Source organism: Oryzias latipes, chromosome 2 (assembly GCF_002234675.1).
Source record: "Oryzias latipes chromosome 2, ASM223467v1".
Taxonomy (NCBI): domain Eukaryota; kingdom Metazoa; phylum Chordata; class Actinopteri; order Beloniformes; family Adrianichthyidae; genus Oryzias; species Oryzias latipes.
The window spans coordinates 7627262-7642291 of record NC_019860.2 but is presented as its reverse complement, the minus strand read 5'-3'; the positions used below and the strand labels follow the sequence as shown (position 1 = coordinate 7642291).

The 15030-nt window shown below is 42.9% G+C and overlaps 2 protein-coding genes across 6 annotated transcripts in view; both read left to right on the top strand.

Moving 5' to 3' along the window:
• The window catches only part of LOC110014374 (gastrula zinc finger protein XlCGF57.1), a 526943-nt gene that overhangs the window by 381200 nt on the left and 130713 nt on the right, over nt 1-15030 (top strand). The gene's annotated exons all lie outside the window — the stretch shown is intronic.
• The window catches only part of LOC105355287 (NLR family CARD domain-containing protein 3), a 30796-nt gene that overhangs the window by 14810 nt on the left and 956 nt on the right, over nt 1-15030 (top strand). For 2 of the 5 annotated variants that reach the window (XM_023962091.1, XM_023962090.1), the window contains 5 exons: nt 2699-2754; nt 2842-4633; nt 6400-6573; nt 13235-13411; nt 14051-14227. In XM_023962091.1, coding sequence (XP_023817859.1) covers nt 2699-2754; nt 2842-4633; nt 6400-6573; nt 13235-13411; nt 14051-14227 — 2376 coding nt within the window. Of the gene's footprint in view, nt 1-1263; nt 1347-2698; nt 2755-2841; nt 4634-6399; nt 6574-13234; nt 13412-14050; nt 14228-15030 lie in introns of those variants that run through there. The other 3 variants (XM_023962095.1, XM_023962093.1, XM_023962092.1) reach the window with 3 other exon arrangements.

Here is a 15030-nt window from a genome sequence, read left to right as displayed (position 1 = left end):
TGGGAACAAGGAAGTGAAGACTTTAAGCACTTCTGATTGATCAGACTGATGACATGTAATTAAGCCTTCAAGAATGATTGGTGGAGACAGTTAAAGGGGCGGGACTTTTCCTCCATCAGGGTTTAAGCTAAATCGCAGTACCGTCGTTCTTATCAAAATGTCTTTAATAGAATCAAATAAACACAAAGAAAAAAGTATTTTATGTTTTTTTCATATTCCTAATTTCTCAGTGTTTATCAGGGTTTGTTTGGATGAACAAAGAGCTGATTTCCTGGAGATGGAAAATGTTTTTAGATCAGTTAATGAGGGCAATTTCCCATGGCACACTAGTGTGCCGCGGCACACTGGTTGAAAAACACTGGCATATATAACGCCACAACTACATATTTAAATAGTCCAGTAGATGAGCTTCATTAAGATAAAGTTGGGGGACGGCTGGGGGCACGAGACGAGCCAGAGGCAGGATCCACAACCAAGTGTAGGACCAGTAGTAGAGATGAGCCAGAGATGAGGTGCGAGGTCATGTACTGTAGCACGGACGAGCCAACTGGAATCTGGAAGCACTCCCACTGGGAAAGAGGGGCAGTATTTGAATTACACTGAACCAAACAGAAGCATAGAGAGCTAAGTGATAAATAATGATCAAGAATAGAAGAGGGAAGGAGAGTAGAAGTAGAAAAAAATAGAGGACTGAACCCCAGTGCATCATACTTTCCCCAGCTTCAAAATTACTAGCAGCCTGCTAACAACTAATTGTTATTGTAATTAAGTTTAATTTAAACACATTAACAGTAAGTTAAATTTTCTCTGATTTCTAGCTAGTCTGACAATAAGCCTGTCCAAGGGATATGTTTAAGCCTGACTTTGAATGTAGAACTGTGTCGGCCTGTCTTACATGAGCTGGGAGCTAATTCCATAAAACAGGGGCTTGGTGGCTAAAGGCTCTACCTCCAACTGTACTTTTACAAATTCTAGAAACCACAAGCAATCCTGCATTTTGTGAGCCAAGTGTTCTGTTTGGATGGTAAGGCACTAAGAGACATTTAATACAGCATGGGGTCATGCCATATATAAACTTTTCTAAAAAAGACTCCAACTGGAAACTGTTGATCCAAACATGTCATGTTATTCCAGACTAAACAGCTCAGTCTGTGTTCATGTCAAAGTCCATCAGCTGTTCATGAAGAAGCAGATCCTCCAACACTCTGATGGTTTGGTGTTTGCAGAGGTCAACAGGTCACACAGAGAGGCCAGTCTGTAGCCTCCAGCTGTGGCTCCATGAAGAGTGACCAGTCCAAAGATAATCCTCTAGCCTTCACAACTGGGCCAGTACCTTCAGACTCACAGTAAGAAGCAGTTTCTAGTGAACAAAGCAGAGTTCAGCTCTCAGCAGGAACAACAATATTTTCATCAAGAACATCAGCTGATCCATCCAGGAAGGTCAACCATCTGCTGTGAGAGCTTTAGGTCTGAGAGGAAAGAAATGAGTTGGACATCTCCACACGGACCCAGAGAAAGGATGAGTCTTGGATGCATTTAAAATATGTGCCAATAACATCAGCCTTTATTTTGTAGACATTATTTGTAACACATGATTGTTTGCGCGATGTAACAGGACTGCTTGGTACTCATAGCGGCATTCAAAACAATTTACACCGTCCTAAGCAGCTCCGATGTACCAAAATCCTTAGAGAGAATTAGCTTATCCAATGCCACAACTACATATTTAAATAGTCCAGCAGATGATCCTTATCCAGATGAAGTTGGGGGACGGCTGGGGGCACTAGATGAGCCAGAGGCAGGATCCACAACCAAGTGTAGGACCAGACGTAGAGATGAGCCAGAGATGAGGTGCGAGGTCATGTACTGTAGCACGGACGAGCCAACTGGAATCTGGAAGCACTCCCACTGGGAAAGAGGGGCAGTATTTGAATTACACTGAACCAAACAGAAGCATAGAAAGCTAAGTGATAAATAATTATCAAGAATAGATGAGGAAAGGAGAGTAGAAGTAGAAAAGAATAGAGGACTTAACCCCAGTGCACCATACTTTCTCCAGCTTCAAACTTCTAGCAGCCTACTAACAACTAAATGTTATTGTTATTAAGTTTAATTTAAACATTTTAACAGTAAGTTAAATATTCTCTGATTTCTAGCTAGTCTGACAACAAGCATGTCCAAAGAGATATGTTTAAGCCTGACTTTGAATGTAGAACTGTGTTGGCCTCTCTTACATGAGCTGGGAACTTATTCCATAAAACAGGGGCTTGGTGGTTGTAGTCTCCAGCTGTACTTTTAAAAATTCTAGGAACCACAAGCAGTCCTGCATTTTGTCAGCCAAGTGTTCTGTTTGGGTGGTAAGGGACTATGAGGTCTTTGATATAGCATGGAGTGGTACCATGTATCATCAGCTGATCCAAGCTGGAGGATCAATCATCTTCTGTGAGCGCTTTAGGTCTAATAGTAAAAAAAAGAGTTTGACAACTCTTGAGGACACAAAGCTCAGTCTATGAGGATGAAGCAAACAGCTGAACTTTTCTCTGAGCTCGTTACAGACATGAGCTCAAAGCAAAGCTAACCCAGTCGCGATCACACAATATCTGAGTCTGAAGAAGACAAGAGAGAATCTGCTCTGATCAGTCAGTCTGGAACTTCCCAATGACTTCTTTGATTGTTGTTCACTAACGTTTCTCCTTAGTGTCCACAGAGAGAAGAAGAGGAGTGGACCCCAGTCTGCAGAAAGACCCAGAGCTGGTGAGTCAGAGCCTGATCATCTGTTGATGGATTCTTCTGGAAACATGTGGAACACTCGTGAAGGAGCTTTCTTCTCTGCTCTTTCAGCAGATGTTGGTCTGCAGGAGATGTTTGGAGAACATCAGATCAGTCTGAGGAGCAGAAGTGAACATGTGGCTGAAGGAACTGAAGAAGCAGGAAGAGAAATGCCCCTCAACAGGGTCTACACTGAGCTCTACATCACAGAGAGACTAAGACCAGAGGGTCACACCCAACATGAGGTGATGCAGCTGGAGACAACCACCAAGACCAACAAGCTCCATGACACTGCAATCAAGAACCCAGACATCTTCAAAGTCCTCCCTGACCAACACAGATCCATCAGAGGGGTTCTGACCAGCGGAGTTGCTGGAGCTGGAAAAAGCTTCTCAGTGCAGAAGTTCACTCTGGACTGGGCCGATGGCTTGGAGAACCAAGACATCAGTGCTGTGGTTCCTCTGTCCTTCAGGGAGATGAACTTGATCAGAGATGAGCAGCACAGTCTTCTCACTCTGATCCAGCTGTTCCATCCAACACTCCAGAAGATCCCAGCAGAACAGCTGTCTGTCTGCAAACTTCTGTTCATCTTTGATGGTCTGGATGAAAGCAGACTTTCTCTGGACTTCAACAACAGTCCGGTGGTGTCTGATGTCACACACAAGTCCTCAGTCAACGTGCTGCTCACTAACCTCATCCAGGGACATCTGCTGCCCTCAGCTCTGGTCTGGATCACTTCCAGACCTGCAGCAGCCAATCAGATCCCTCCTTCATGTGTGGACAGACTGACAGAAGTACGAGGCTTCAATGATGCTCAGAAGGAGGAGTACTTCAGGAGGAGGTTCCCAGATAAAGAGCTATCCAGCAGAATCATCTCCCACATCAAGGGCTCCATGTCCCTCTACATCATGTGTGAAGTTCCAGTCTTCTGCTGGATCACTGCTGTGGTTCTGGAGAACCTGCTGACCACAGAGCAGAGAGGAGAGCTGCCCACCACCCTGACTGACATGTACTCCCACTTCCTGATGGTCCAGACAAAGAGGAAGAAGAACAAGTACCAGCAGGAACATCAGACAAGTCCACAAGAGCTGACAGAGACTGACAGGGAAGTTCTTCTGAAGCTGGGGAGGCTGGCATTTGAACATCTGGAGAAAGGAAACATCATGTTCTACCAAGAAGACCTGCAGCAGTGTGGTCTGGATGTCACAGAGGCCTCAGTGTACTCTGGAGTTTGTACTGAGATCTTCAGAAGAGAGTGTGGGATCTTCCAGAAACCGGTCTACAGCTTTGTTCATCTGAGCGTTCAGGAGTTTCTGGCTGCAGTCTACATGTTCCACTGTTACTCCAACAGGAAGGTAAAGGTCATTGAGGACTTACTGAAGAAGAACATGGAGAACAAATCCCTGGATGAGTTTCTGAGGCGAGTCATGAAGAAATCCCTGCAGAGTCAAAATGGACACCTGGACCTGCTGGTTCGCTTCCTTCATGGCCTCTCTGTGGAGTCCAACCAGAGACTCTTAGGAAGCCTGCTGGGTCAGACAGAGAAGAATCCAGAAACCATCCAGAGAACCATCAAAAACCTGAAGGAGATCATTCTTGGAGGAGTCTCTCCTGACAGAAGCATCAACATCTATCACTGTCTGATGGAGATGAAGGACCTCTCAGTTTATCAGGAGATCCAAGAGTTCCTGAAGTCAGAGAATAAATCAGAGAAGAGACTCTCAGAGATCCACTGTTCAGCTCTGGCCTACACTCTGCAGATGTCAGAGGAGGTTCTGGATGAGCTGAACCTGGACCAGTACAAGACATCAGCTGAGGGTAAATGGAGACTGATCCCAGCTGTGAGGAACTGCAGAAAGTTCAGGTGAGTCCAGAAATGATTGTGATGATAAATCAGATCAGTGTTCAGATTGATTGACAAAGAATGAAAGATTTGAAAATGATTAGAAATAAAAACATGAAAGAAGAAATTCAGTTTGTTTTTAACTCATATGATCTTTTAGCTATAGTACAAAGAGGGATAATATTTGTCCAAATGAAATCCAATCCAGAACCTTCTGAAAGGTTTGAACCCAAAGCAGACGGTCCAGAATGAAAGGATGTCTTTATTTCCACAATATCAGTTATTCTAGAAGCCCATTTCTAAAATGCTATTGCTTCTGTTTATCATCTTCTTTCTACATAAATCATTGATCTGTGAATTAAACAGTTTGATGGCAAAAGGAAGAAACTGAAGCAGACAGTGATTCTTTCTTCTGATCCTTTTGGTTCCTTCAGTTCAGTCAACCATCATCTGCATACATACAGTCTCTGTTAAAGATCTGAGTCTAACACACAGCAGTGCAGACAGAAAATCAGGGAAATCTATCTAAAATCTGGTTTTTAATGTGCCTGTATTGATTTGTTTATCCAGTTCCATTGAAAGGATTCAGGTTTTAAACGTCTTTCTTCGGTTTTTCTGGATTCTTATTTATCCAGAGTACAAGTTCAGCAGAAAATGAACTGGATCAATCCAGGCTTTTGGAATCTGAAAATGCAGTTTATGTTGTTAATAAAGTTTTATTTTGAAAGTCTTTATTGATCAGACCAAAATTGAGGTTTGGACTGCAGAATGAAGACTAGCATCACAGCTAACCTGCACAGGAACCTGCAGAGGTTCTTGTTCCTCCATATCGAGGTTGTGGGATCCAGTGAAGAAAGTCCAGACGTGCTTTGAGTCACCTGCATGGATTCAGCAGGTGTCTTTGAAACAACTCCTGGTGTGATGTCAGTCCGTGGAACATTAACAGCCTCATGTTCTATGTGTGTTTGAACTGTGAGGAGCCCGATGGGTCATAGGTCAGAGTGATGTCAGCATGGTCTCCTGCGGCTCCTGTGAGAAGATTCCTGGCTTTGAATGAGAAACTGAAGAGTCCACCTGCTTTTATTGTAGGAAGACACTTCTCTGTTTCCTGTTGAGGCTCAGTGCCCTAGCCTCTTTCTCTGGTGCTTCCCTTAAACAAACAGAGATCTCCCTCTGAACACATGATAAAAGCCTGAATGTTGAGCTGCATGTTCTGAAGGGAATGAAGGAGTCAAAGAAGCTGTGAGGTAGAAATAACAGAGAGGAACCTGAAGGAGGTTCTTTCCATCCACTCTGAAAGGCTGAAGCTCCTGCAGCTCTGCTTTAGAACAGGCTTTCTGATCTCCAGTCTACAGAACCACCAACCTGCATGGTTTCCATCTTACCTGCTGCAACACACCTGACTGAGCTCATCATGGAGTTCTACAGAGGCTGATGATGAGTCACTGGAGGCAGGTGTGTTTACACAGAGTAGAAAAAGCCTTCAAGAAGGTGGACATGAGGACTGGAGTTCAGAAACAAAACTTTAGAACACACAGAATGAAGCTGTGGCTGTTTCTGAAGGTCTCCACGAGAGGCAGGTCATGATACTTCCACCGCATGCAGCTGCAGAGACAGGGAGAGGAGCAGATATCAGGAGCAGCTATGGATGTAGACAGTTGTTCATGGATCTGTCAGCATAGAGAGCTGCATGTTAGTCAGTCACTCATGTTCACAGTCATGCTCCAGCTGGTCCTGAAGGAATTCATCATATGATCACCTGTTTCTGTCTTTGTTTCTCTCCACAGGCTTATAGGATGTGGACTTTCAGAGACTCACTATGAAATTGTGGTCTCAGCTCTGAAGTCCAACCCGTCCTACCTGATGGAACTGGACCTGAGCAACAAAAGCCTGGAGGATTCATCACTAAAGATTCTGTGTTCTGGACTGGAGAGTCCAAACTGCAGACTGCAGACTCTGAGGTCAGAACATTGAAGCTGCTGGTTGGTTCATTTCTACATTTGTAGTTCTTCACTGAAGCTGAAAGGTTGGATTCAAAGATTTTCTGGAATTTCAAGAAATTGAAAATCTTTGATTCTTTGGAAAGACTGTAGTGAATGAAAACGGTTGCTTTGATTGCCGCGACGGGGGTCTTGGTGTGCGGATGGCTGGACACTCTCCCTCCTTCTTCTTACATTCCATCATTCATTTTAGAAGAACGCATAAACACTCACCTGAGCACAGGTGTTAGCTCACCTTTGCACAAACACTTTGCATGATTGAATGAAATGTTACGATGGAATTACATCTCTGCCATAAAGTAATAGGGCATAAAGACAACTGAGCGGACGTATTTAGGAACTAAGTAAGTGAACCTTGCAACTGCGCTGGCACAATTCTAACCAAGCGACCTTGTATTTTACAACTGCAAGGCTGCAATCCTAACTGAACGGTGATCCTGCTCGGTCACATCCTTTTTGCGCCCTCACCTGGATTTATGCTCAGTCTTAAGGGGGCGTTTTTTGTTCACTTGGGGGCAGGAACCTTTCTGGTTGATCTGATTGGCTAAAATTTGCATGTCAAGCAACAGGGTGGGACTTTCATTTTGGGGATTTAAAAGAATAGAAACGGCGGCTGTAACGCGGATCAAAAGCATTAAAACGGTAACAAATGCAGTGAATTTCACATAAGAAAAATTTACAGCACAAAAAAACCCGCTGCACTTTCTTTCCTTGGTTTTGGGTCGTTGGTTAAGGTTTTAATCCATGTTACATCCGCCTGTTTTTTTTTTATGAATGCCTCTAACACTAAGGGGGGGCAAGTTTGACACAAATAGCCGACATTTCTAACTGTGATAGTCAAAGAGCCACACCACACACTGACCTGCCAGACACACACACACACAATCACAATTAAAGCTATGTTATTTCCCATAACCCCATCCTCTCCTGCCAAGGGACCGTCAACAAAGTGCAACCACGGTCATGAACTGTGAAAAACCACTGTGTAAAAATCAAAAATCTCACAAAAAATGTCTATATTTATATGAACTGTTAATGAATACTCATTAGCATATTCGTGTTACAGTACATATTTTGTAGGAAAGTCCATCTTTATTTTATCTTGTTGCATATACTTTTTCAAATTTTAATAGATATGAATCATGGCTAAAGTTATCAGTAGTTATGAAGATACTGAAGCTACTGTCATCAAACCATCTGTACAGAATAATAATGACCTTATTGACATACTAAAATAAAGAATATGTCAATACTTCACTTTGTTTATTTTTAGGAATTTTTCATATTGAAAATTGCATCAGATTTGGTCAAAAGTCCTCAATAACTCTGAAGATGCTAGAATTTTTTACGTAATTTTTATTGTAGTGGGAAAACAAGGTCATGATTAGTCAGTACAGTAGGTTTTGTGTCAGTAACTACAGCATCTTCAAAGCCATTGAGCATTTTTGATCAAATCTGATCAATATTTAAATAGGAAAAATTCCTAACAATAAACAACGTGAATTATGACAAAATCTTTATTGCAGTAGGACAATAAGGTCATGATTAGTCAGTACAGGAGGTTTGATGACAGAAACTTTAGTATCTTCAGAGCTATTGTGCATATATGTTATGATACATATCTCTATTCAATTTTAAAAACTATATGCAATAAAATAGAGGTTGACTTTCTAACTAAATTTAGCATAATAATAATAATGTAGCATAACTATGCTGACGAGTCTTCATTACCAGTTCATATAAGTATAGACATGTTTTCGCTTTTTCAAAGTTTATTGATTTTTACAGAATAGTGTTTCACAGAAGTTGCACTTTGTTGACGGTCCCTTGGCAGCCAGCTCGCTGCTCTTTCTAGATTCACATCTTGAAACAAACAATTTTGATTAAAAGGCAATAAAAACGATCTATTTTATTTAAAAATGTTTTTGTAGTTCACTCTCTGTGTTAATACAAAAGGATTGAGATACTTCCTGACACATTTGAAAGTTTATCAGAAGAGTTATTGAAGCAGGAAGTCCAAATCTGTGAAGATCTAATTAAACCGAACTGCAGCTGCTCTATTCCCGTGTTCCTCCTCGTAGTTGATAGCTTGCAGTTTAAACTGTGCCTCATAATCGTGTCTCTTTGCATTTTCAGGGTTTCCAAAATGGAGTTATTCTGCATTATGCACATATCTGCACCTTTGTACCATGGGGGGGGGGGTCTTCTTTCACATCCTCTCCTCTCATCATACCGTCATCATGCTGTTCTCTCCTAGATCCTCTTTACCGAAGTCACACAACAACACATTAGGGCCGCTCCGTACATTTGAAAAAAATGTGAGACTTTCACCTTATGGTTGTGAAAGTACTGTACGCCCCTCTGCCTCACCGATAAGACATGCAAATTTCAGCCAATCAGATCAACCAGAAAGGTTCCTTCCCCCAAGTGACAAACACACCCCTGAACATCGCCCCACAAGTGACAAAAACGCCCCCTTAACACTGCGCGTAAATCCAGGTGAGCGTGCAAAAGGGATCTGACTGCGCAAAAAGGATGTGACCGAGCAGGATCACCGCTCATTTAGGATTGCAGCCTTGCAGTTGTAAAAACGGGGTCGCTCGGTTAGAATTGCGCCAGCGCGGTTGTAAGGTTCACTCACTCAGTTCCTAAATACGCCCGCTCAGTTGTCTTTACGCCTTTTTCACTTTATGGCAGAGATGTGATTCCATATGTTTCACACTAGTTGGTTTGAATGCATAAGTATGAGTGTGTGGGCATTATTTGTATTGTGTACATGCTGTTATGTGAACATTTTTGGAGCCAACAGGTATGTTTATAACATTTGTGTGTGTGTGGACAGGCCCCGCCCCTTCTAGATTTGTATTACATCTGAACTTGACTGTATTGATTAGAAACATCCAGAAACGTGTTGCTCTATACCAGTGTTTTTCAACCTTTTTTGAGCCACGGCACACTTTAACCTTGACAAAAATCCCGCGGCACACCAGCATCCAAACAAATAGATAAATAAAATAAAAAGAAAAAGCTCAGTCTGTATTGATCTACAGCCGCTCTGCAATCTCACATGCATTTTTGTGATAATTGTTGCAGAAAAAGCTGGAAGCTGCCGCTGTTTTTTTCTAAAAGATGTATTAAAAATTAAGTCAAAAGATTAAAAACTGTTTGATGTGTGTTCGTTGTTTGAAGACGTTAAGAGGAGAGACTCATTGTGTGCTAAAACAGTCACTTTACTGCATCATGGGAGATGTAGTGCCGATAATGCGCCGACCGCAGAAAGACCAGCGTCTTTGAGCTTCATGGTTTTGTTCACTTGTTCCAGTCTGATACCAGATTCTGTGGAAAGCTACACCGCTAAAGACGAGCTTTAGCTGGTATTTTTGTTAGAACAGAGAGACCTTTTTGCGCTAAATCGAAACAAGGAAGTGAATACTTTAACCACTTCTGATTGGTCAGACTGATGGCATGTGATTCAGCCTTTAAGAATGATTGGTGGAGACAGTTAAAGGGGCGGGACTTTTCCTTACACAGTTATAGCTGCAGCTAAATCGCGGTATCCCGTTATTCTTATCAAAATGTCTTTAATAGAATCATATAAACAGAAAGAAAAATTTTTTTTATGATATTTCATATTCTTAACTTATCAGTGTTTTATCAGGGCCTGTTTGGATGAACAAAGAGCTGATTTCCTGGAGATGGTAATTGCTTTTAGATCAGTTAATGAGGGCAATTTCTCACGGCACACTTGGCCATCTCCCACGGCACACTAGTGTGCCGCGGCACACTGGTTGAAAAACACTGCTCTATACTACTTCATGATTTAAGCCCCCCCACACACACTTTGTTTAATCACCCTCCTATCCCTCCCTCTCTATCATCCCTCTCTCTTCTTCCCTCTTTTCCTTTTCCTTTCGGTCCAACACAAAAGATTTTCAAATATGATTTAAAATGATTAAAGTTGGTGTAACCCGGGTGATTTTCAGCCGTTTTCCGTTCTCCTGCCCTCTCTCCCTCCGTTCTGTCCGGCTGCTTACGAGCTATCGCGAGACTTGCGCGGTTCCGGTAATTCCCACGTGACCTTCGTGTCTCTTTAAAAATGGCGCAGTACAGACTGTTGCAGGAAGCTAGTTGGAGCTACTGCTACAGGAACGTCTATCTGTGTGTCCAGATATTGTGCTACCGGGATTTGTTCAATCTAAGACCTGGCCAGGTTCCATTCCATCTCCATTTCCATCTCCATTTCTATGAGAGTCCTTTCTTTTGATGGTGAGCTGCCTGGAATCGCCTAGAACCTGTGTGGTAAGAGGCCCAGTAGCCCTGTCCTCTCCCCATGTAACACCACACCTTGCCTTCACAAAAGGCACAGTGGAACTGTTCTGATTCTTCTTGGACCATAAAACCTGGATTGAATTCTGGAATTACAGCGACCAGCTGTCTTGGAACGCATGAACTGTTTATGTTTAAAAAGAAACATTGTGAACATCTAGTGTATATATTTTATATGTCTTTTGGGGTTAACTATAAAAAATTTCACTTTTTGCACCATAGCCGTTATCTTTGTCTTTGTGTGTTGGTTGGGCCTTTCACCTCCCTCCCTGACACGAACCATAGATCATCTGATACTAGCCTAAACTCAAATATCGTAAAGATCCCAATGAGTATATCCATTCGGGCTACATTTGGCTTACAAAAGATTACTAAAGGGATTTATTCAGACATACCTCGGGTTTGTCAGAAAATTTATAACCCCTATTGTTAAAGTAAGATATGTCCAACACAAGATGTCTTCAGCTCTCATTTGTTTGCCTAGGTGTTGGACAGGACAAGTTATAATAAAAAAAATAACAAAGATGTTTCCATGGCAACAAAATGTTCAGCTGTTGAAACATTTGACAGATTTATGAGTTTAAAGAGTCAGAAAACAAACAAGAACTCAAACTAATGACAGACAAGTCACACTAATCAAACCTGCCTGAAAGTGCCACTGGCTGCGAGCTGTCCAGTAACCTGAGGCAATGTTCACTGCGCACTTGCACAATCACACACCGCTATATGCAGCACACAAAACAACATACTACTAACATACACAATTATACTATTTACATCAAAAACTGTTACAAAATCAAGTTAATTAGAGATGTAGGGTTTACGGATTGACCGAATGGATCGTTAACATGAACAAATAAACATCCTCCATGTCTTCTATAGGTTGATGAGACATACAGAGCATCATGCTGCATTCACAGTTCACAGTTCACAGTATCCCCCCCCCCCCCCCCCCCCAATCTTGCTCCAGGCCTTTTGTTATCACTACTCTATTTCAGATGGAGGAGTTTATCTGGGGGTCTTGTTCACGAGTGAGGGAAGACCAGAGCTTGAGATTGACAGGGATCGGAGTTATGCGGTCGCTGTATCTGTCCGTTGTGGTGAAGAGAGAGCTGAGCCGAAAAGCAAAGCTCTCAATTTACTGGTCGATCTTCGTTCCAATACTCATCTATGGTCATGAGCCCTGGGTCATGACCAAAACAAAGAGGTCCCGAATACAAGCGGCTGAAATGAGCTTCCTCCGTAGGGTGGCTGGGCGTTACCTTAGAGATAGGGTTAGAATCTCGGTCACCCGCGGAGAGCTCGAAGTAGAACCGCTTCTCCTCCACATCGAAAGGAGCCAGTTGAGGTGGCTCCGGCATCTAGTCCGGATGCCTCCTGGACGCCACCCTGGAGAGGTGTTCCGGGCATGTCCCACTGGTCGGAGGCCCCAGGGAAGACCCAGGACACGATGGAGAGATTACATCTCTTGGCTGGCCTGGGAACGCCTTGGGGTCCCCCAAAGGAGCTGGAGGAAGTGGCTGGGGTGAGGGAAATCTGGGCATCTCTGGTCAGTCTGCTGCCCCCGCGACGACCCAGTTCCGGATAAGCGGAGGAAGATGGATGGATTGTGATCATGTTTACAACGGACATTGTAAACTGTCCCTGTTTTGTAGCTGATGCTACCCACACATCACTACCAAACCCGAGTCCCTGACTGATAACAGTGCAGTATTGCCGTGTCTAAGTGTAAAAAAAATTCAGCTGGTTAAAATTTCAGTATGTGATCAATGAGCACCAGATTTTTAAGTAGCCCACAAGACTGGACCTACTAACTGGCATAATGACGCACAATAATGAGCATTTCTGATAAGGAAGCTTGAAATTCTGGTCTACTCGTACTACTCGCAAAGAATTTTCTTTGAAAGTAGCAGCTGATAGTGTACAACTGGTGTACAGTGCCACATTCCTTCCACCTAGCTGGTACCTCCAAATAAGCAAGTGCGGTGGCTGACCAATATCAAAAAAGTGTCCAGGCACTGTTGAATTTTAACTTTATTTAAAACATCGGTGGCTGCCGCACGTAGTGTAATATCGTGACTGCTGCCGCCCGATCACATGTGCCACCAGGTGGCCACATTTGCAATACTGGCACTTACGTCACTGCGTGGTATTTTGGCATTTGAATTTACCATTATGCTTATAGTTCAAAATCCAATAGAATTGGCTAAACAGTGAAAAGGTTTGAGTCTGTCATCACGGCGAGTCCCACCAGCTGGATCACTGCTCCTCAACACACTTTTCTGTCTGATTTCAGGTTGGTGAGATGCAGTTTGTCAGCGTTCAGCTGTGAAATTCTAGTCTCAGCTCTGAATAAAAACCCGTCCAATCTGATAGAACTGGACCTGAGCTACAACTTGGACCTGGAGGATTTAGGAGTTCTTGATCTGTGTGGTTTTCTGGAGAGTCCAGACTGCAGACTTCAGACTCTGAAGTAAGACTCCATGCTTTCGGTGTGTTCAGATCAATATGGTTAGTACAGATGACGGACTTATGACAAGACAACAAAATGACAAAGTGCCATTAATGTGATCTGTTTGTTCTTGTTGTTTTGAACTGACTTTTGTGAAACATGCCTTGCAATCTTGCTAAACTGTCAAGGTACTTTTGTTGCTGTGCTGGGGATAAAAAGGGCAAAAATATATTTTTGTTATTCTTAAATTGATTGGATGATGCATGAGGAAAAGAGAGAGATGAGAAACAATAACGACACGAGGAGAAGACTGTACACTCAGTCCAGCATAGATGAAACGTTAAGAAAATACATTAAAAATGTCAAAGAAATCCTAGATTTGTTTAGGACAAATTGAAAGTGAGTTCAGAATAACCTGTTTATGGTTTTGAAAGTTGTTCAGGACTTTAAGGATGTGAGCCTGCTAGTCAGCTGGACTTGATTTATTTTTTTATTGATTGATTTATTTCAAGCATTGCAGTCTAAGCAATGAAGATTTTACACATGTTTATCAAACTCATTACAGAATTTCATCTGTCAGTCATCAGTGTCCTATCGACCAAGGTCCTGGACTTCCAGTTTCATCACTGCTCCTGAACACACTTTTCTGTCTCATTTCAGCTTGGCGAGATGCAGTTTGTCAGAGATAAGCTGTGACGCTCTGGTCTCAGCTCTGAATAAAAACCCGTCCAATCTGACAGTACTGGACCTGAACGGGAACGAGAACCTGCAGGATTCAGGAGTTCTTCATCTGTGTGGTTTTCTGGAGAATCCAGACTGCAGACTGCAGACTCTGAGGTCAGACTCCATGTTTCAGTTGTGTTCAGATCAATATGATGACAAAGTTTGTTGATCCACAGTGAACAGAAATGTCCAGATTCTGATCTGCAGCAGCATCTTCCTGCAGCTGCTTGTTCTCTTCAAAGATCTCCAGAAGAACTTCTTCTTTTCTTCCTGCAGCTGCTTGTTTCAAAGCTGTCTGCTGACATTTGTGCTCCACAAAGTTCTGCTTGCAGCCATCAGCTCTTCTTTGTGTCTTTGCTCCAACAGACTCCTTTAAAACAAGTGCAGAAGAAGCAGACATGCACGCTCACATGCAGTCTGAGTCCTGCTGCTGTGTTTCAGCAGATGCAGCTGAGAGTCCAGCGGCTGATGTCTGTGAGCAGACAGTGACAGAGTCATGCTGCAGCTGGATGCTGCTCTGACAGACACATCCTCCACAAACATCCTCACCTTTTCATCCACAAACATCATCACATCATCCATCAAAGCTCCCAGCAGCTTCTGACTCTTCATTCAGAGCTGAAGTCATGGATCAGGGATCAATGTCCAACATTTGCTGCTGACTCTTCCTCATCACTTCCTTCTTCTCTCTGCTTTGATCTGTTGGAGCTGAAAGTCTCTGCTTGAAGGACTGCAGCAGAGAAGGACTGGAAGATCATCTCCTGAAAACTGGGAGGAAGACTTTCCAGCATCATGCTGCTGAAATTCTCCCATGATTCAGTGCTGTTTGGAGAAGAGCTGAGCAGAAAGAGGAAGTGGACTTTTTCTGCTGTTGCTGCAGAAACATCAGTTGGTTTGGATGCAGCCACAGGCTGATG